The sequence below is a fragment of the Delphinapterus leucas genome, chromosome 8 (genome assembly GCF_059928025.1).
Source record: "Delphinapterus leucas isolate spDelLeu-1000000601 "Yukka" chromosome 8, BTC_Dleu_Yukka2, whole genome shotgun sequence".
NCBI lineage: Eukaryota > Metazoa > Chordata > Mammalia > Artiodactyla > Monodontidae > Delphinapterus > Delphinapterus leucas.
Window position 1 is genome coordinate 47,284,040 of NC_143136.1, and position 23,195 is coordinate 47,307,234.

At 35.1% G+C, this 23,195-nt stretch overlaps 1 protein-coding gene across 3 annotated transcripts in view; it reads right to left on the reverse strand.

Moving 5' to 3' along the window:
• The window catches only part of FAM171B (family with sequence similarity 171 member B), a 74,994-nt gene that overhangs the window by 24,471 nt on the left and 27,328 nt on the right, over nucleotides 1–23,195 (reverse strand). For 2 of the 3 annotated variants that reach the window (XM_022567216.3, XM_089916584.1), the window contains exons 2-3: nucleotides 6,016–6,249; nucleotides 1,021–1,113 (exon numbers count right to left, since the gene is read on the reverse strand). In XM_022567216.3, coding sequence (XP_022422924.1) covers nucleotides 1,021–1,113; nucleotides 6,016–6,249 — 327 coding nt within the window. Of the gene's footprint in view, nucleotides 1–1,020; nucleotides 1,114–6,015; nucleotides 6,250–7,456; nucleotides 15,700–23,195 lie in introns of those variants that run through there. The other variant, XM_089916585.1, reaches the window with a different exon arrangement.

Here is a 23,195-nt window from a genome sequence, read left to right on the forward strand (position 1 = left end):
CTTTCATACGCAACGCTACATCCACCCATTCTGCCATGCACCGGCAAACTCAGTGCAAGAGTAAGAGATTCTACTGCCTTGCTCAGTAAATTACTCTAAGATTAATCAAGCCCTAGTTAATTTTTTCCAAATGATAGTGTTAGGCTTTCTTTTTTAATACATTAGGACTAAATAAGATAAGCTTCTGAAGATGAAGAGAACTTCAAAAACAGTTCTTTTTACCATGACTCTTGTATTGGACTTTGAGGTTTTCTGCCTTTACCAGTCATTCTTATTATGCTTTAGTTCTCAACATTAATTTCCCAAAAGAAACAAAAAAGCCAATTATTGTCATTTATAGAGGTTTTACATAATATGCAGTTAAGAGTCACAAAATGCTGGGACTAGTTAAGGGGGTGAGGAGGTGAGGTAAGGATAAAACTATCATCTTCGTGGTTGGTAAAGCAGAGCTGGAGGACACAGCTTGCATCAGACCCCAAATCACGCTTCCCGTATTCCTGCCCTTGGGATATGTGAGTGGGGCAAATCATGTCTGCCAAGCAGATACTTAACTCCCCAGCCTGAGACCCTTCCCACACAGGCAGCAAGATTAATGTCAGAGGCAGGAATGAAGGTGACCTGCAAACTAGAAAGCCCCAGAGATCTGAGTCCTTTTCCCAATTTCACCAACCACTAAAGCTCAGTGAGAGATGTGATTTGGAACGCAGTTCAGGGACTCTTTCCAGTACTTCTGCAAGTCAGATGTTCTACTGGGGGTGGCTAAAATGGTAAAAGAGAGAATGATTCCCACTACACACACACACACACACACACACACACACACACACAAATGCTATAGTTTGATAGTGAAATAAGAATCAGTTCAGATCAACTTATAGTCAGTACTAATCATCCCTGATCAACTTAGATTTTTCCCACCTTATAATCAACACTGATCCACTGGTGAAGAAGTACAGTTATACAATACAGTCACAATATAGTCTCTTTACTTACTAGCTAAGTAAGAAGTGGTGTACTTACCAGCTAATTTTCCAGTAATTAAAACAGTGTCTTCAAATAGCCATATATTTGCTTGGCTTTGCGGGAACAGTGAAAGTGTAACTGATGAATATACTGTGAAATATAGCATAATTAGGATATTTTATTAGACATGGGGGGGAAAACTGGGACAAATATAGTTCTGCTCTGGCCGGTCCTAAAATTGTGGGGAAAAAGAAATTCTGTGATGGGAAAAGCAATTCAAAACAAAGGAAGAATGCATGTATAATATGATGGAGGAAAAAAAGGAACATAATAAAGTGAGACGATTTGGCATCACTATTTTACTAATTTTTAAAAATTTTATACAGTAGTTTGTACCAAGGTGACTAATAATGTTCTCTAACTAACCCCAGATATATTTGGTCAAGTTAAATGCTTAAACAACCCTCTGCTATTTTCTCTATATAATCGTTACTTATTTCCTTCTTATACTGAATAATTTTTAAGCCATTTTTTCCTGGCCCCATGATTCAAGGTTCTCTCAGATGGGGAGTACATCCACTCTTCTTTTTTAACTTCCCATACAAAGGTGCAGTGCTCTTCTTCACAGTGTGGTTCGCCAAACAGACTGTGCTTTGCCAAAGGAAGAAACAGTTTAACACATAAAATGATCCAGAGGCAACCTTTAGTAGTAGAGAGGATGGGGCTGGACCCGCCTACAAGAGTAGGCACCTGAAATGCCTGGTGGGATGAGTAAGTGCAGATCTCCTGAAAGATAACTAAATTCTTTCAAGATCAGGAACAAGAGGCAGGGACAAAAGACCATCGTTTTATAAGCAAGACCAAATCAAACAACCTGACCAATCCTGCAAAAGAAAAATAAGTTCTGAGGCATCACCTAGAGTTCAAGTTCTCACTGATCTCTCTCCTCCATGCAATGCAAGTAAATATCAACAGAAATGATACAAACCCTAAATCACTTAAGAAAGGATAAAACACACTTGCATGAGAATACTTTTAAAATTTGGAGATATTTCAAAGAGCTGTAAAGGAAATACGGAAAAGACAGGATAAAATATTAAAAGTATACAATGATGTATGGGTGGATGCAAAATAATATACTTTTTTCTTAAGTAGGAATAGAGGACTACCAAATGAAAGTAATTTTAATTCAGAATACACTAACATTTAGATGGATTGTTAGACTTATCAGAGTGGAGAGGAGGTGGTTAGGGTAGTAGCTTGGAGCCCGAGATGATTGTATCCCATATTTGGATACTTTCTTAGTCCCAGGTAGGTTAAAAAGGGCTTTTCTGTTGAACCTGAGAAGAATCTTTCAGAAAGTCACTTAAACTTGGATTCAGATTTCCTTTGACTTTAGAAAATGTTTCTGATTATAAACGGGATATATATCCACTCTGGAAAAGTTGAGAAATACAGAAAAGGAAAGAAGAAAATGATGGTCATCACAATACCACCACAGAGACAACCACAATTAGTATTTCAGTGTAGCTCTTCCTGGATTTTTCCTGTGATTTTGTTTTTAAAAAGAGGGAGTATGATATTGTATACAGAATATTTTCACCCTGCTTTTTCACTTAAAATAATATTGTAAGCATTTCTGTTCCTCAATAGAAACTTTCATAACATTTTCAAGGTCACATATTTCTTAAAGTATCAAGATTCACTTAACCACTACACTGTACAATACTGTATATTTAGATTGTTTCCATTTTCACTATTACAAAATAATATTTGACTCAACATCCTTGTGCACAGATATCTGTCCACTTTATTTGTATGTTTGTTTTTAGGATATATTCCCAGCAGTCAATGATGATGAAGATTTCGAAGACACTGACACACACATTTCAAAGTTGTTATCCAGATAACACTGCCGACTTCTCCCACCAGCAGTGTTTGAGGATGGCCATCTTGCCTAGCTTGTCAATATTGAGTATGTTCACTTTTTAAAAATGTTTCTAAAGTGAAAAAATCTAAGAAATCTGTATTTTGGAGGCGTACTTAGATTATTAGGAAGGTAAAATATTTTATCATATTTACTAATAATTTGTATTTCCTGTTTTGAAAACTAAGTCATGATTTTATCCATTTACCTTATTTAGGCAGGGCCTTGGTTTTTTACTGATGTGTATGAATTCTTAACACATTAAGGATATCATTCCTTATTATTTCATATTTTTTTTACTACTTTTTAAAATTATGGGGAAATCTACCTTTTATGACATCTTTCATTGCTTTTCAGTTTAAAAAGACCATCCTAAAAAAATAAGATAGTTTATTAAATTTAATATAATTTAATTTTCCATATTTTAACTTTTTGAGCAATATATTTTGGAATATGGATTCAAATTAATTTACTCCAAATAGTTAACCAAAGTATCCCAATATTACTTATTGAATATTCAGCTTTTTCCTCAATGATTTATGATTCCTATCATAGATTATATTTTTTATGCCTACTAGTATCTGATTTGTACCACATTACAAATCATAGTACAATATCACTTAATTCTGTAGCTATATATTTTAGTTATCTGGAATGGCAAATTGCCTCTAGTAAATCGTCTTTTAAAACAAGATTTCAGGTATTTTGACACATCTGTTCTTTAAGGGTTATTTTGCCAAATGTTTTGTTAATGCATTAAATCTATAAATTAATCTGGGAAGAATTCAAATCTTTACAATATTCAAGCTAAGAAAAAATATTTTTCCAGTTTCTGGTGTTTTAGTTGATTTGGTTTTTTTTTTTTTTTTAGGTCTATCAGTAACATTTGGTAGTTTTATTTTCCCTCCCCACAGTTACTTCACTTTTTTTTGAGGTTTCCCTGCATATTTTGTTTGTTCTTGTTGTTCTGAGAGGGATTTCTTTTCATTATTTTTCCTAATTGGTTATTACTTCTGGTATATAAGAACATGTATTGATTTGTAGCAATACTAATTTGTAGTTTTCCAGGGATATGATCATAAACAGAAAAAATGGTTTTGATTCTTCCTTCCTAATAGCTATTCCCTTTTTTTATCTGTTAATATCTTTTTGCTCTGATAATAACTTCTACTACAATGTAAAATAATATAGACATCTGTGTTTAGTTTCTTATTTTAGTAGGATCACCTCTAATATTTTACAGTTAAGTATGATTTTGAGATACCCAAGGATATCTTTGTGGTCCTAGTTTTTAAAGAGTGTGTTCTTGGTTAGGCATGAATGGTGAACTTATAAAATGCATTTCAGGCAACATTTCAGACAATTGTTGATATTATCACATATTAGTTCTAATTTGTTCTACTAATATGATACATAAAATTAATGAAGTTTGACATCCTTATAGTTCTGCAAAGAAGAAAAATCCTACTTGGTCTTGACAGTATCCTATATTTAAATAATGGTGAAATTCTTTTCTGTATTGTTTAGGAATTTTACATTTAGAGTTATAAGTATGACTGGTCAATAGAGAGGTGTGTGTATATGAGAGACAGTATGCACACATGAGGGCATTTAATTTTGTATTACCTTTGTGAGGTCTCAGAATCAAGGCTGTACTGATTTGGTAAAATGATCTGGGGCACTTTTCCTTATAGCCTTTGAAGTTATTTTTACCCAGAACATTTTACCCATGGTTATTAATCTACCTCATCTAAAATCAATATACCATTTATATTATCACAAAATTGTTTATTTTATTGGATTTTTAAGATTATTGCCTAATTTTTTGATAATTTTTATGATTTTTAAAGCTTTTATGTATTTTTATCTTTATTTCCCTCATTTTTGTTTAAATTAGCTAGATGTGTGTATAATTTACTTCAAAGAACTAACACTTTGTCAATTATTTCTTTATATTTTTCTAATATATGCCAATCTACTTCAATCTTTTTATTTCCTTTTTCCCATTTTAGTTGGTTTCTTCTTTCATTATTTTTCTCACTTTTGTTGAATGAATAGTTGTACTTAATTTCTGTCTTTAAAAAAATTTAAAGCATTTGAGACCATGAAGTCACCTCAAATACATCCTTATCTGGATTTTCCAGTCATTTTATTACAATTTTATTCACATGAGTCTTATTAAATTATCTAATTCATTTTTCATTTTCTTTCTCATTCTAAATTTAAATAGTTCAAGAATTCAAATGTTTCCATTATGAAACTAAATAAAATATCTAAAACCTAACAACAAGAACCACCACAATAAAAAATAAAATTTTTAGAAAGACTGACTACCTAATGTATCATCCTTCCAGTCAATCAGACTTGTATTCTGATACCTTGTATGGCCAATTTTCCCAGTATTCAATTAGTTATAATCACTCCTACCAATTTTTTTCCAGCTTTATTGAGATATAATTGACAGCTAACATCATGTAAGTTTAAGGTGTACAATGTGATGATTTGATATATGTTTTTATATTGTGAAATGATTGCCACAATAATTAATAATTCTTTCTCCAGTATGCCTCTTGTACTCTCACCTCTCCTTTCCATTTCCTTTCTTACATCAGGCTACTGTCCAGCAGCACAACCACAGCTTCATAGCCAGGCTCCCTGAATCCATTTTAGCCCTGCTGTTGCCCTGTTCTTTATACACTGTAAATTCAGTTTCTAAACAACTTACTTTCATGTGCTCAAGAATCTACAAGAACTGTTTCATTATTCGTCACGTAAATCTAAACTGTTCATCTTATCTTTTGAGACTGTCCTTTAATTATCTGGCCCTTTACTTTACTTTGGGCCAGATAATTTACTTTGCTTTACTATCCTGCTTCTAACTAATTCTTTGGGCATGCCACACCCCTCTCCGCCACCTGCAGACAAGCTCTGTGCCAGAGCAGAGCTGTAGCTCAGGATTCCTTTAAGCTTCTGTAGAAGGAAAAAGACCTTCATGTTTTCTTCAAACTGGCACGCCTTTCTAACCTCCTTATATTGGCTTCACATAGTCTCATTTTCGGTTTATCAGAACAAGAGAAAAAAATCATTTACATTTAGTGAAAGCAAAACATTGTTTAACTGCTTACTTGGCATTCTTCCAGTCTTCCAAGGCAGAGGTGTCAACACATAGCCATCTTTGTAAGCAATAATGGTTAGGCTGAGTCCTAACTTGTAGGGTACTCTTATCAACACTGCTCCATTGTTTCTAGTTACTGTGGAATTTGTCTTCGTGTAGTTTACAAACACTTCTACAACTGCTTGACTCAGGTACTGACGACTGATGATGTCATTCACCTGGACTTTCAGCATAAATACAGACACTGGAAGAGAAAAAGAAAATTGCAGCACATTATATCCTAGAAAGCATATGTCACTATACTTTAAAATGTCATTTAAGACACCTGAACCAACAGTACAAAACTGTTGAAAAATTTAGGAAATACATACACATGGATGGATAGAAAGAGGTGTTAAATATTCCAACAAATTCATTATTCTCCCTAAAACTGAATAAATTTGAATTTATTATTAATACGGCGCAGTATTATCACTCCATTTTCTCTGCCATTTAGAAGAAGAAGGGAGAACAGTGAATAATGGAAAGAGTTTCTGGCTTTAGGAAAATAATTTTTACTTTATGTTACTAATTTCTAATATTATCAAGTTATATAGATTTAATACTAATTTAAAATACAGTCAAAGGTCTTAGAATAAAATGCCATCTCACCAAACCCATTAGTGCATGGCTAGTTCCTTTATTTTGTTCTGTTGTCTGGAAAGCAGGGGATGTGTTTTAGTTCCAAATTACAAAATATCAAAACAGAATCTCAGATGGACCTAGAGAATATTATGCTTAGTGAAATAAGTCAGAAAGATAAATACTATGATGTCACTTATATGTGGAATCTAAAAAATAACACTAATGTATATGCAAAACAAACACATTCACAGACATAGAAAACAAACTTAAGGTAATCAAAAGGGAGAGGGAAGGGGGAGGGACAAATTAGGGGTATAGGATTAACAGATACAAACTACTATCTATAAAATAGATAAGCAACAAGAAGGTATTGTATAGCATAAGGAATTATAGCCGTTACTTTGTAATAACCTATAATGGAACATAATCTGCAAAAATACTGAATCACTATGCTGTATACCTGAAACTAATATTGTAGATCAACTATACTTAAGTTTAAAAAAAACCTTTTTCTAAAATATAAAAAAACATTATCCATTAAATATATAGACACAACATGTGAAAATAATAAAGTCAAGAAAATAAGAATTAAAGCTTTTTCTACTTAAACATCCCGCCTTATAGATCTTGACAATGTGTCCATGCATTTACCAATGATAATGTCTGGCTACAAAAGAACTTTTACCATCATGGAAATGCCTTTGCAAAGCCTGTATCATAACACCTTTGCTAAAGATGCCTTATCTTCTACCATAAATGGGCTCTGCAGCCAGTCAAGGTCCATCTCTGCCATTCCCTAGACATGTGACTTTGGGTGAGTTACTCACCTCTCAGTCCATTTGCTCATCTGTAAAATCAGGAGATAGCAACTATTTTGAGCTAGTAAAATAAAATAATGCAAATAATGTGCTCAGTACAGTGTATGGTTGTCACATCTAATGTTAGTATTGTTATTTATAACAAAAATTATTACTTCACAACTGGAGACCACTTCATAAACATGAGTACTTCAATAAGAAACATCTCATAAGGATTAATTATGCTGTTATGCATTTGTGTAAACAAACCCATTTTTTAAAAATAATTTTTAGCAAGAACATCACGTCAGGTAAAAAATCCTAGTCAACAATGATTGAGTTGCAATATTGCTACAAAACTGTTGTCACACCTTATCTATTTTTTGTTAAGATAAGCTACACTTTAAATTGCTTTTGACCATACAAAGACATTTTAAATACAAATAGAACCACTGTAACTGCCCAGTCCTAGGAAAGGTACCATTCAGCAAGTTATAAAATAGTCCTTATCCTTTTAAGAATCAAAAAATGAGGTTAAATGTTATCCAAACACAATTCTTTACATATTCAGACACAAACATATTTTTCATATATTTCCTCATACATGATAATAATTAACTCTAATAAGAACTAAAATGTGTTGGCAGTTAATGAACCAGGCATTGTGTTAATTTTTAAGTGCATCATTCCATTTTCTCTTCAAAACACCCCCATTAGATAGATACGACTGTCTTCATTTCATATACTGGTAACTGCAGGTTAGCACGGTTTGTAAGTCGGCCATGGAGGAAACCAGACACAAACTTGCCACAGTCTCTCCTCAAAGCTTGTGCTCTTATTGCACTACAATTGCCTGATTATACCCTTAAAAGCTACTCTAGTCCCACTTTAGAGCATGGAAATGGGAAGAACTGGGGGAAAAAATGACTCCTGTAGAGTCACACCTTAAAATGAGGTTCCATTAGTATATCTGAAAAATGGTTAATTTCCAAAACAACTTTGTATATATTCAAATGTAAATATGGAGAATAGATTACAAGGAAAAATATAGATAACTGATGTTCATCCACACCTCTACTTTCTCGGCATTTTTAATAATAAAAAGCCTTTGTGGGAGGTTAAATTATTTGTGAGCAGTCATTACTTTTAATAGAAAAATTCAGGAGCATCTGGTTCTAAAAGGTCAACTAAGCCTTGGGCCGTAACTCCAAGCTTTCCTCAAATTATTTAACTACCTCCCCATCATATAAATTCACACTAAAATAAATCATGTTGCTAACAATTTAAAATCAAAATATGAAAAAGGGCTAGGAATAGATACATGTTCCTGTTGCCAAGCCTTGTGTGTATATTATCAAAAAAATCTCAATATACCTTTGTAAAATATATAATATCAAGTCCATTTTACTGATGAAGAAGTGAGATTTCAGACATTCAGGCAGCTATGCAAACTGCCTCAAATCTCACAGTCATTAAGAAGCTGTGTCAATACAGCAGAAACTAACACAATATTGTAAAGCAATTATACTCCAATAAAGATGCTAAAAGAAAAAAAAAAGAAGCTGTGTCAGCCTTCAAGTGTCCCCCCCATGAATGACTCCAAAGCCATCTTTACATCATGTTATAGTGAGTCCTGGGGTCATATTACTCAAGTTAATTCAAGGAATGTATGATTGCAATCATCACTGAGAACTTAAATTCTTATACAACATCAATTAAAAAGAAAAAAAGTAATCATACATACATGCTGATGCCAAACCATGGCTTCAAATTCAAATGGGAAATACAACTCTTAGGCAAAAAAGTAGAAGGTTGCCATATGTAAATAGGGCATGATGGGCTTCTAAACCAATGTCCTTGAATAGAGCCACCTAGTACAAAACACTAGTTATGTGTAGAGGACAAGTAGCTGCTGCTCAATTCAAAATAATTCCCCCAGTCACTTGCCCCTAATCCCCTAGACAAAATTTATTGAGCCACTGGCATAAAGCATCTAACTAATGCAGGCCAGACAGTCTGTCAGGCCCTCAAAATGTGAATAAAGATACACAGAGGCTAACAGTTGCTGGAGCTGAATCATCTGAGAGAGTCTATGAACTCCTACTCTCTGTGATTTCCAGTGTTTATATGTCCTTCTCCTTCCAGAAGCTGGATTGTACTGTCCCTCTGCTGATCTGTGAGCTATATCAAAATCCCTCCCCCGAATCTCGTAGCCAGAGTTGGGTTCTGTTGCTTGCTTCCAAAGCAAGTACCTTAAATGACATGGGATACAACTGTAAATATATGATATTTTATTTAATAGGCTACCCTATCTTTTATAAGAGAAGGCAAAGGAGGGAAGGCTAATGTACCAAAAATATGAGAAACCACATAAGAGGGAGACTGCACATAACTAGAAGATAAGAGAATTAACATTCCCTATTAAAATTTGGTAATGGGTCTTATTCAAATCAAATGTACCTACAATGGTTCCTTCAACAGCATTTTCAGGAATGGGACTCAACAGGGAATTTTTATTAATTTGTTTGCTCCAAAGATTTTAGAAATTCTCAGAGCCTTTGGATTTATAGACAAAGTCCAATGTGTAGTAAGATCTTAAGCTAAACTCATTAAAAAATAAAAAAACTCTGCATATTCCATATGTTTCATCTTTGTAAAAGTACAGTTGCCAAATTAAGACGCCCTAAAGCCTCCTGGCATTCTGAAGCTGGGTTTGATTCATAAAATGTTTTCTAATCCAGAATGGACGATTTTTTTCCACATGTGCTAATAATGTTAATGTAATAAATTTGATGAGAAAATGAGTATCAAATTCAGAAAAAACAATTTGCAAAGGTCAAATCTTGGCTATCAAACTCATAGCCTCTCTGTCTGTGGAGATCCCCTATATCTGTACCTTAGATTGCCTAACAGACTTAAGACATACTGTAGGCCTGACCAGCACTGTCCTCTCTAGCTCAAATGGGAAAAACTAGCTATTTGTATAATACACACACATTCACACACACACCCTGCTCCCTCAGGCCCAGTTCTAGAAACTTCACACATGTTGTCCAATTTTATCCTAATACAAACCTGCAAAACTTCCCCCTTTTAAGGCAAGGAAATCGAGGCTAAAGTTGAGCAGCTAATAAATTACAGGCAGGATTAACAGGTTCATTTTACTCCAAGTTCCATGTGTTTTACTCCACATTCTTTCTCATTGAAAAGCCTTAGGAATTTGGTTTCCATCATATTCACTAGCTCACTTATTTCCTCCCAACCAGTGCAGAGAAGGAAGTGCTCATTTGCTGATTCTCTGACCTGCTCATCCCCTCTCTCAGCCTGGTTTTTCTGGCCCCTACATAAGCAGCAGCAAAAATAGCATTAAAAAAAAAAAAACAAAACCCGAAAAACAAAATCTTGGCTGAAAGCCTGGTTACAGCAATTAAAGAGGCACAAACAACTCTTTTTCCTTCAAATAAAAAGTTATAAAGAATTACCTGCCATTGACTTAAACAGAATGCCTCTGACTTCTGTGATGTCAAATTTGACCAGGCAAACAGCACTGGCAGCCAGAAGTAATATATATCCATAATAATCCCCCTCACTAGCTCTCTTCTCCAACAAAAATACTCTGGCATTTAGACGGGGCAGATTGTGTGATTAAATAAATGATTTTCAACCAGAGGTGCTTTTGTCTCCATAATCTACCTACTCTTCTCCATTGTATTTTTCAGCTTTCCATGCCCATATTATTTTCTCTGTCATGTAACTATAATCATTATGTCTTGCCCACATAATTTTCTTTTCAGTATGTCACCATTGGTTTTAAAATGGTTCAATATCAAATGATTTCAACTGCACCCTAAGAAAACATATAATCTAAATGTTGAGAGAAACAAGGAAAAATACAATACACACCCATGAGCAAGGTCTGAGGTTGTTGACAAAGATTTAACTATTTAGCACATGATTAGAAGCATTAAGGAATGAGAATCACAAATTCAAAAGACTACTAAATACGTATAGAGAAATGTTCTTGAAAAAGCATATTAGAATCAACACTCTATTATGGTTTTGCTACAGGATATAGATAGGTAAATCAAAGTCCAAAATAGCTATTTATTTGACGACATCTGGAGTGGGGTGCACTGAGAAATTACAACCCCACTTCTTTTCAAGAGAATCTGACATCATCTTATTATGTTGTTACTATTATGTAGGTTACAACTATACCCACGGAGAAACTTTTTCAGATTTCTCCAGTACAAAAACTAGGCTACTTCTTTTCAATTATGTTTCAAGCATCTATAATAATTTACTATACAACTTTTTTCCTCTCTAGGAATATAGTGCTAAAAATATACTAGGTAGATAAAGTTTTTATAAACAGATCACAGATAAAATTTAATAAAATATTTTAACAATGAAAATTTTAAAACTTTGAGGTTTATGCATTCTAAATGAGAGCTATAAAAAAATAAAGAACACAAAAATATAGTGAAATTAAATAATTGGTTGGGAACAATTAGAAATGTTTACCTACACTGATTCATTCAACAAATATTTATTGACTGCCTGACTTTGGCCAGATCCGCACTAGCTAGGTAATGGGGCTGCAAACATTAATAGGATACATTCTTACCTTGAGGAAGATTCTAAGGAAACGTGAAAAAACAGTACTGCAGAATTATCTGATATTACTATAGAGGAAGTTTTAAAAAGGCAATATTGAAACCAAGAACAACTCTCTATAGTACCTAATACAATCTTCTATGAAATTATGTAGAAATTCAGAATCAACATGTGTCACTATTCCTATAAGTATCAGTCTCAAAGAGAGATGCCTGCACTCCCATGTTCACTGCAGCATTATTCCCAATAGCCAAGATATGGAAACAACCTAAACGTCCATCAGCAGATGAACAGATAAAGAAAACTCGTATATACATGCAATGAGATATTATTCAGCCTTTAAAAAAAAAGGAAATCCTGCCACTTGCAACAACATGGATGGAGCTGGAGGACATTATGCTAAGTGGAATAAGCCAGACACAGGAAGAAGATAATGTATGATCTCACTTATATGTGGAAACTAAATACTCAAACTCATAGAAGCAGAGATTAGAATGGTAATTGCCAGGGGCTGAGAGGAGGGGGAAATGGGGAGGTGATGGTCAAAGGGTGTGAAGTCTCAGTTACGCAAGATAAATAATACTAGAGATTTAGTATACAGCACTGTGCCTATTGCTAACAATACTGTACTATATATTTAACATTTCCTAAGAGAATTGATCTTACTTTAAGTGTTCTTACAACAAAATAATAATAATAATAATAGGGGCGGGAAGAAACTTTGGGAAGTGATGGATATGTCTATGGTTTTGATGGTAGCGATGTTTTCACAGGTGTATAGTTATCCCCAAACTCATTAAGTTACATACATTAAATATCTACAGCCTTTACATGTCAACCATGCCTCAATAAAAGGGTTTTTAAAAAATGTGGATCTCATATCTATTTTGGAATCAGTTCACATTATCATTTTTTGAACAGGGAAACTGTGGACATTTTGAGCTCAGATCTCCAAAGGGCCTGCCCATTCATTCTCTCCTGTTTTCCATGATCTGACTTTTTGGTCCATTCCAGTGGAGACTTTATGTTATGACTCAAAGATGTTATGACTCAAATCAAACTTTACTGGGGGCATTCAGAGGCCTAGAGTTTGTTCTCCACCCACCATTTTCATACAAAATATTCAGTCAGAGAAATCTTGGTATAGAGCTAGCTATACAGATATCTTAGGATGTAAATAGGAAACATCTGGTTCCACATTTAAATGTTAAGGTATTTAAAGCCTTTAGTAGAGACATCATCATAGTTTCACTAAAGAGTTTCAATTAATTCCCAAGTCTTTAGCCTAGCATTCAAAACCTGACATCTGGCTACCACCTTCCATTCCAGCCTTATTTCCCACTAACCACTCTTTTATGGGGATTAGCAAACTACAGCCTGCAGGCCAACTCTGACCTGCAGCCTGTTTTTGTAAATAAAGTTTTATTGGAACACTGCCAATATACTCATTTATGGATTACCTATGGCTGCTTTTGCTTCAACAGCACAGGCCATATGGTCTACGAAGAAATTATTTGCTCTCTGGCACTTTACAGAAAAAGTTTGCAGAACTCTGCTTTATATCGTCACATGAATGGGTCACTAGTCACTATCCAAGACCAACCCACTCTCCTGCTATATCATTCCTTTCTTCTATCTGAAAAAAATCTTAATTTTAATCTCTACCCATCAAAAATCCTAAGCTATCCTTCAAAGTTTAGGTCAAACGACACTCTTCAAATAAATGTGGCCTTATCCCAGTTAGATGGGCTCTTTTCTTCTGTACTGATTCGTCTGATAGCACATAGTATATTATGGTGTATGTTTTACTTTCTGTGCATTTGTCTTCTCTGTGAGAACAATCTCCTTGACAGCCAATACTGTTTCAAACTCAGCCCTGTGTTTTGCCAGAGTTTAGCATGTAGATTCTAGATGAATGCAACAGGGGTGGGGAGGAAGGGAGGGAAGATGAGAAGAGCAGGAAAAAGAGAAGAAATGAAGGAAGAGAGGAAGAGATGATCAGAAGTGACCACGAACTGGGGAAAGAATAATTATAGGATTTCTACAGAAGCCACTTGAAATTACAGCCAGCTTTCCGGCCCCAGTATTTGGTGAAATTTTGAGCTTAATCCCACAGTTGCCAATAAGAAACATTTTACATTATTACAATAATCACAAAAACAAATATTAAGATTCCTTTTCCTTTTGGAAATTAATACGACTTTTCCTTCTTTCTAAGAATATTTAACTTGGAAATTTTGACTAGAGAACACATAAGTAGCAAAACTTGCTAAATAAATATAATGCAATTGTATTACATCAAAGATTAACTTTACTTTCACTATTACAAAACAATACCAACAAAGTAGTTTTAAAATTCTTTCTCCCAGGTACCAGCACAATTTCCCTATTTAATTGGAAGGAGGGCCGAAAGTTTAGGAAAGAGTGAGGACAACAAAGGGGCTTGTGAAAGAAAGGAACATATTATTCCACATTCTGTAAAGCAGGGTGGAAAGGGCTTCAACAGTTTAATCTTTACAGCATTTCAAATATGGACACACAGCCTCCTTCTTTTAAAGGAACAAAAGGGAGCTGAATTAAAGAAAAAGTTCAATAAATTAGAAAAGCCTCCTTTTCATTGCTTAAGCATCAGATTGGATCCAAAATTCTTACTGGCTGTGGAGTTTAAGAGAAAAAAAATCTGTGCCTGTTTGAAGCAAAAACAAATTTATTGTACTAATATTCATTACAGAGAAAATGTCAAATCTAAGAAGAAATTACAGAGATAGAATAAGGACATGATCTCCAAAGGTGAAAAATGTTATAGACCAAGTAAAATGCACATTTTCTCCATTAGGACCAGAATCTTAAATGAGTGCGATTCACCAAAACTAATGAAATGAATGACATAAAAAAAGAGTCCTTATAACTTAAGAACAAGCACATTGCAGATGACTGAATAGGGAACAAATGAGAAAGTGAACCATTAGTACTTGGACTCAGTTCCTTCTTGCCTACCCAAAGGGCCCCTTCCCTCAGTAGAAATAAATCAGTCTGATAAATAAACAAATCAAAATCCTAAAACATATTGCCCAAGCTCACTCCACAGGCATTTCTCATCCTAACTTTTATCTTGTCTTCTCAATTTTTCATCCTGCCTCAGAATCACAATTATTCATTCACTCACAAATTTCGCCCAACATGCATTAATTACGTACACTATATACGAAGGTGCTAAGTATGGAGTGACAGAAGAACTGACAGCCCAATGGCATCACAGATGAAACGACTGAGAGAAAGAGAGATTTCTTTTCCTGAGAAAAATCAGCAAAAAAAATTTTAAAGACTGAGGAAAGAACAATGAGTTAAACAGAATATGTGAAGTCTCCACCAAAGACAAATGATTGAGCTAAGAAAACGTGAGAAGCAGATATTCCTCCTTAGAGGAAAGATGGGAATTTAGTGACTTACCCAGCAAGCATATGCTGACTGACATCATCCCCTTCCCTCAAGAAGGTCCTTGCCTGAGATGACGTGTCCCACTGAGTCTTTGAGCTTAATCCTCGCCACTCCATCCTCACTCCTCTGATCCACATCGGCCCCTTGCACTTCCTTGAGCCAGGCAAGTGCCCACCTTTGGGTCTTTGCACAGGCTGTTCCTTCTGCCTAGAGTTCTCTCTCCCACCCCCCGCCCCCTCCCACATATCCAAATGTCTTACTCTCACCTCATTAAAGTCTGTGTCAAAATTATACTTCTCATGAGTCCTACCCTCCCAGTCCTTCTTGCTCTATGTCTCAGGGGTCCCAAGACCACTTTCACGTTCAGTGATTCGGCAGAAGGCAAAAGGTACCACTTACTGGCAGGTCACACTCACAACTAAGATTTGTAACAGCAAAAGGATAGAGTAAAAAACAACATGAAAAATAAATGCATCAGCCATGCTCAGAGAGGTCCACTTAATAACTGCAAGGGAGGATTCAAGTGTGTGATATGAAGTACATAAGTCTTGCAGTGGAGGGAGGGGCAAGGAGATAATGTGTAAGCAACCATTTCTGTGCAGAGAACATTCATAAGTTACGTACTTTAAGCAAAGTACAGATTCTTTGATTCTTTACCAGTTCTTCTTTCAGTAACTTCTTCAACAGATATGTTCACTCTTGTGATGTTGAGAAAGAACTTTACAAAACAAGATTAGGGCAACCATTGTGGCTTTTCCTTAGAAAAGCAATTAAATGAAGATTAAGTTCTACCAATTATTACCCAATTCTAAATAATTAATTGGAAAAATCTCTGTAGCAGATCATCAAGGAGCCAAAATTGAAGTTGACAATAAAAATGGAAACAAGTAATATGGGTGAAAACAAGAGACTGCTATAAGGGAAAAAAACCCATTTGGGAAAATAATTGAATTTAAAAATATAAAGTTGTTACAAAATCTATTTCACACAGACTTAGGTTTCTTAATAAAACGCTATTTAAAAGGAAAAGTCCATTAGGAATCTGTGAGTGGTAAATGTTTTTCCCTTAGGTATTTCAAATATATTAATGATCGTATATAGGAGAGAAGACCTTTAGAGAACCAACAATCAATGAATGTTCCCTCTCGTGAATGTAACAATGGAAATTGGGTTAGATGTGTTAGCTGGTGTACAATACTCGCTTGGGAATGAATTAAGTATGAACTCTTTGAACTGAACACAGAGTACTCTAGCCTCCTTTGCAACTTAATGACTCAATTTCCTTAAGTATCCCTAATTTAGTAAAATTGATGGATGAAGTCTGGAAAGGACTATGTCATCCAGGCCAAAAGGAGAATCAAGCTATTGCTATTTATATAATTAATATCCTGAAAAAGATTTAGCGTACCAAACTAAAAATGCCTCCCTCAAATTATTCCAAAATATTCCCCACCAAGTTCCCAGAAAGGATGTAATACTCCGAAGAGCAAATAATTGTAAAGTGTGATTATTATTTTTGGCTGCACAACTCCAAGCCAGGGGACCTGGCGTAAGAGAGAACTCATTCCTGGAGCCCGTGTTAAGCACGTTTCTCCGGAATGGGCTTTCAGGTAGGGTCACGGTCCATCCCAACTGGAATGGCCAGCACCCTCCACCTCCTGCCAAGAGAACAGTCAAGCACTGCCCAAACACCACCATCTCTAAGCCCAACACAACAGGACAGACAGCCTATTCCTCTCTGTCCTGTTGTTCTGCTAAAAAATAAACACTGCATGAAAACCAATGTTGAACAGAAATGAGGATGGCAGCGTTCCGTCTCACTCCAGGGTCAGAGAAGTTGTGCAGTGTCTAACAGACAAGTACATCCCATTAAGTAATTAGCAAATATGGATTATTTTTTTCAAATGACTACTAAGTTGTTAGAAGTTGCTGTCCGGCCACAAAAAAAAATTACTGAGGCACTAAAAGGACTGTGAACCAAGAAAGTTCCAGAGTCTGGGTTTGAGCAGTCATTTTATGCTACACATGCACCTACAATATGCATGATCTGTACTAGTCACTGTGAGAGATACAAAATTAGTTGCCTTCAAATATCTACCTGAGAGAATCAAATGAAAAGAGTGATAGTGCCAAAAAAAGTGCACATAAGACGTTTGAGTTAAGAGAATTGTATGATTAAATTATTCTGGTTAACAATGTTAGGCAAGAAACGAGTCACATGTGAACTCTTAGCATCCATCTTTCTAAAAGTGCCTGTTCACTTTGTCTTAGTAAGAACATTCCAGAAAACAACTGTTCTTTGGAAAAAACACATTTAGAATTGTAAACATGCATGTGTCTACTCAATTATTTTCTGAATGTGTGACTAATTGCTTGAATAAACAAATACATGAAATATTAAATGAAAATCTAACAAAACCTCAAAATTATCAATTTGCATGATGTGTTACTATTGTTACCTTTTCCAGCATGTGCAACTCTCTTGGCCTAGGACAGTGGTTCTCAACCCTGTGTAGATATCAAAATTACCCGGGGAACCTTTAGTATATTCCCAGGCCCCACCCCAGTCCAATTAAGTCAGAATCATTGCAGATGCAGTCCAGGGAATCAAATTTTCATAAGGTCCCAGATGGTTCTAATGTACAGCCAAGGTTGAGAACCACTGACCTAAACAATAAGTATATCCCAAGGGGATAGGGTCATGACCTAAAGCCATCCTCTTCAAGTATTCTGTTTCTTTTACTATAAAAGAATTTAAACTTCTTATCTTTGAAAGGGGCATGCACATTTATTCCATGGCTTGCATAAGCACCCCAGGGAATCAGAGACGTGGGATACTGACATGAAAGAAAGCTGACCTTGGTGGCTACGCCTACTAATAGTTATTGTTGGTGGTTTTGGGTATTTTTTAAATCACTGATATCTGCTATTTTTTAATCATTTATCTCTGTGTCCTTCTCACATTCAAAATACCTGGTTAACTCAGGTATGGCTTCACTCAGTGTTTTTTTTAATGTTCTATATAGGTAATTTGGAAAATACAGAAAAATAAAAAAAATTTCCTAATCCAATTTCTCAGAAATAACTTGGATGTAATCCAAGTTACTTATAGATTTAAAAAGTACTGGATTCCATACAGTACTGGAGTCCACCCAGTACTTTTAAAATCTATAAATAGATTTATAAAATTAAAAACATATTGTATATATGTATATAATTGTGTATATGTTTATATAAGCATGAAGTAAGGTGTGAAGGAAACTGACCAAATTGTTAACACTGACTATTATTATTATTATTATTATTATTTTTTTTTTTGCGATACGCGGGCATCTCACTGCTGTGGCCTCTCCCGTTGCGGAGCACAGGCTCCGGATGCGCAGGCTCAGCGGCCATGGCTCACGGGTCCAGCCGCTCTGCGGCATGTGGGATCCTCCCGGACCGGGGCACGAACCCGTGTCCCCTGGATCGGCAGGCGGACCCTCAACCACTGTACCACCAGGGAAGCCCAACACTGACTATTATTAATTGGGTCATGGGGTGATACTATCTGACTTACTACATACAACATGTGATGTGACTTACTACAGTGAGCATGCATTATAGTAAGAAGAAAAAAGAAAATAGATAAAAAATGTTATATGCTGTGTTTTTCAGTTAAGATTGTGTTGTGAACATGTATCCATGTTATTAAATATTTTTCAAAATTACCATATTCATTAGTGAAGAATATTCTATGGGTTGTTATTCATTTACCTATTCTCCCATTAGTGTATATTTAGTCATTTATAATTTTTCGCATTTGCAAACAATGCTTTAATTAAAATCCATGTACATATATCTCCATCTGAATTTTCAATTATTTCCTTGGGAGGAAAAATAATAGGCCAAAATGTATAAACTGTTTAAAGCTTCTTGATATGTATTATTAAACTGCTTTCCAGAATATGATACCAATTTATAGTGTAAACAGAAGAGTATTCATATTTTATTTTGCTGTAGTCAATATATCAATGTGACTGCTCCTGTCTCCCCAGGGAGTTACCATGAAAAATATTCAGTAAAGTTTTGAAATCATTTATTCTATTTTCCTTTTACTTTAAATTTCATTCCTAACACTGTTAGTTGTTGTTTTTTTTCCTTCACACCCTCTTGATAGGTTGAGAGAGCTTTCTTATGAACAAAACTAAATAGACAAACAATAGCCTGAGAAAGAGCCCAACATATACTACGTATTTTGTTGTTCTGGGATGGCATTGGTGAATTTATAGACTTTATTCACGGTAAAATAAAGTGGAAAGGACTTAATAAAACATCCATTTTCCCTTTTTCAGAAGACATTCTCCTTGTTCTCTCCTTGTTCTTTCTACATGCAAAATATGTCTAAATCAGTACAGAGAAAATGGAACTTATTTAGAACCTGCCAGATACATGCTTCAGCATGGCTTTTTTAAAAGGGTTTTAAACTCACTGTCAGCATTTCGTTTAAGCAGATGAGACCCACCCTGTGGGGAGAGTGGTTAGATTTAAACAGAATGAGTACCAGAATTTTCTCCAATGCTCCTCTGACAACTTAGTAAAATGTAGCAACTTCCCTTTAATTAGACATCTGAAAGGAATACTGACCAGTAAATAGAAATTCAGGTGTTTGAAGAACGAGTGCCTAAAGCATGACCATAGCATGACTACTACAGCCTGAATGGGATTCAGTTTACAGTATTAGCAGAGAGGCAATATACTGGCCTGGAAATTTCAAGCAAAACAAATCATTAATTTCTTTTTTCAGTGAAAATAATAACATGAAATCAAAAGATCTTAAAAGGTAAAGCAGTATGCATTTTGTATGAAAGAAAGGTCCATAGGTAGCATCACAATATTTTCAAAACTCCAGATGAAATTCACTTGAGTAACCAGTTATTGAATATTGACCAGGCATCAGGTTAAATGCCAGATCCAGTGGAGGACATATCATAACTTTTACTTATTCAACACCATCTTTGTAACAGAAACTATGCTCTGCTAAATTTTTATGTTATTCTATTTAATAGTACCTAGTTTCAGGTCTGAAACAGTTCAAAACCTAGCAGGAAAGGCATACAAAAATGATATGAACAAAGTATTATAGGTATGCAGAAAAGGGAAATATGAATTCTAAGTGAGAATGTGAGGTATTTTCAAGTAGGAATTAACTGAGGCTAAACTCGAAAGAGTAGCTAAATTTTAAAATACAGACTTGACGCAAGGTCACATCAGGAAGAAGGACTAGCGTGAGAAAGGGCACCAAAGTTAGGGGCCTTCAGTTTCACAGAATTGGTCTGCAACTCCTTTAACCAATCAAACATTGACAAGTTGCCTCAGTGAACGCCCCTCTGTAAGGCAACCACTCAGTGACCAACACTCCTGAGCATCAGCCAATCGGGAGCAGACTCACTCCAACGACTGTGCCTCTGCCCTGCCACCCAAACAGCAAAAGCCTCACCGGAGAAGCCAGATTCCACTGCCAACGTCATCCCACAACACCTCTGAAAGCCCGCCAATCCCAGAACTCAACACTTCCTCAAAAACCTCCATGTAAGGTCAGTTTCCTGCTCTACTGAGAAAAACTGTGCCCGACCGACATAGCTCTCCCTATCAAGCATGCAACAAATTCAGCATTTTGCTTTTGTCTCAGATATCGAATGGTCGTCTCATCCTTCCACACAAAGCATGCTGTGTCAGGCCTAAGCAAACATCGAAAGTAATATTTACCACATTAAAAAATAATTTTGCTAACACCCTTCCAAGCCTAAGACCGCATCCTTCACACCAATACTAGGTATGACATGAATCGTTTTCCTTATGAACTGCTTTCATTTTGAATGCTTTGAAAGCAGTATTACTTCATAAAGAGAAAAGAATACATATTTAAATAATTATTATGCACCAAATACAAATAACTATACATACTGAATAAAAAGTATAGGTGCTTTTTAAATTTTCTCATATTTCTTGAAGCTTATTGAAAACTGAAAAAACACTAGATAAAATCTAACTGCCCATCAGTGTGGCTTTTTTATACAATGGAATATTATGGAGCAATTAAGCTGAATTAATGAGGTGTTAATGTATCAACAATGAACATGATATTGAGTAAAAAAAAATCAAACTGCTAAAGGATATGTATAATATGTATGCACATCTGTTCCAGTTTTTGAAACAGATTAACACCAGTTTCAGAATAGTGATGAATTCTGGATAATGAGGGAAAGGGGATGAAAGTGGGGCTTGATTTGACCTTTAATTTTTATTTCCTAAAAAAAGACGGAGAGAGAAATCTGAAACAAATAGAGCAAAAGGCTAATATTTGATTAATTTCAGTGATGAAACTATATAGACTATATTTCTATGTTTGAAATCTTTTATAATTAAGAGGAAATTGTAAAAAATAAAAACAGAATAGAAGTGGGAAAATGTATTCCTACAGTGAATAGGTGAGTAAATATAAAAACACAAACAAAAATCTTAGTTTCTATTTCCTCCTTCTACCATCTGGCCTTCTACTGAGAGACAATCAGCACAAAAAACATTCTCCTTATTGCTTTCGAGCCACCCCCTGTAATGTAGGCTCTAAAACTGTGGTGACGAAAAAGCAGGTAATTAAACCATAAGCAGTTGAGAAATCAGTCCCTTAATGATTGAAAGTTTGTCTCTCCTTCCCTTAGGTTCCCACAGCACTTTGAAACTCTTAATGGGGCATATTATGGCAACTTATGTTAAATTATATTTACATATGTTTATGCCCTCTCCATCAATTAAATGTTAAGTATCTTGAGAGCAAAAACCTTACTTTTCAAAGTTCCTTCAAAAAGTCAAAGAGACTTTGCATAATAAATGTTCACCTGCAGTTGCTATATTGACTTTGAGTGTTAGACTATACGCCCATCTCTATCTGACTGAATAATTTTCCATCTTAGAACTTCAGTATATCATTTAATTTTTAACTGTTGGACTTAATAGATTAAGAAACTACCACTTCTAAACTAAGTGCTTCTAATTCTTTCTCATGACAATGCCTGAGAAGATAGCAAAAGCTGCTTTAGGTTAAGAACTGAGCAGTAGAGATCAAATCTTATATTTAGCCAGCCATCACTTTAGACACAGCTGCCTTATTAGCCTTTGCCACACCGGTCAATCAATTCCACCTAACCCATCAGGAAGCATACATTTATCCACTGATCCAACCATTCAGTAAGCTATTACTGTGAACCCAACACAAGTCCAGGGTTGATAATCCCTTCCTGCCACTTGCCAGGCTCTGAAAGTACAGAGGAAAAAAAAAAAAAAAAAATCAGTCTGACATAGCTGAATCCTTTGTTTCCATGTACGTTCAAAGTGGACTAAAAATAATTCCTAAACTACTTGCTCTGATTTATTTTTGTCCTACTAACTTTGTAAACCTTCATCTGGTTTACTACTTAAATTTGAACACAACTGTATCATCATGACTAGGAATTTTCAGTCAACTCCTGATGAATCCTATTTGGCCTTTACAATTCATGACTGTCTCCTGCTTCCTACTTATAGCGAGAAGAATGGCAAATAATTTCAGAATCCTTTTCTCTTAATGTGTAGTTTATAATAATTCTATTTCATTCTTTCATCCCATCTTTTAATGAAAACTCCTTAAAATGTTGTTTTACTTGTGAATGTTGTTAACATTAGAAAATTTTAAACT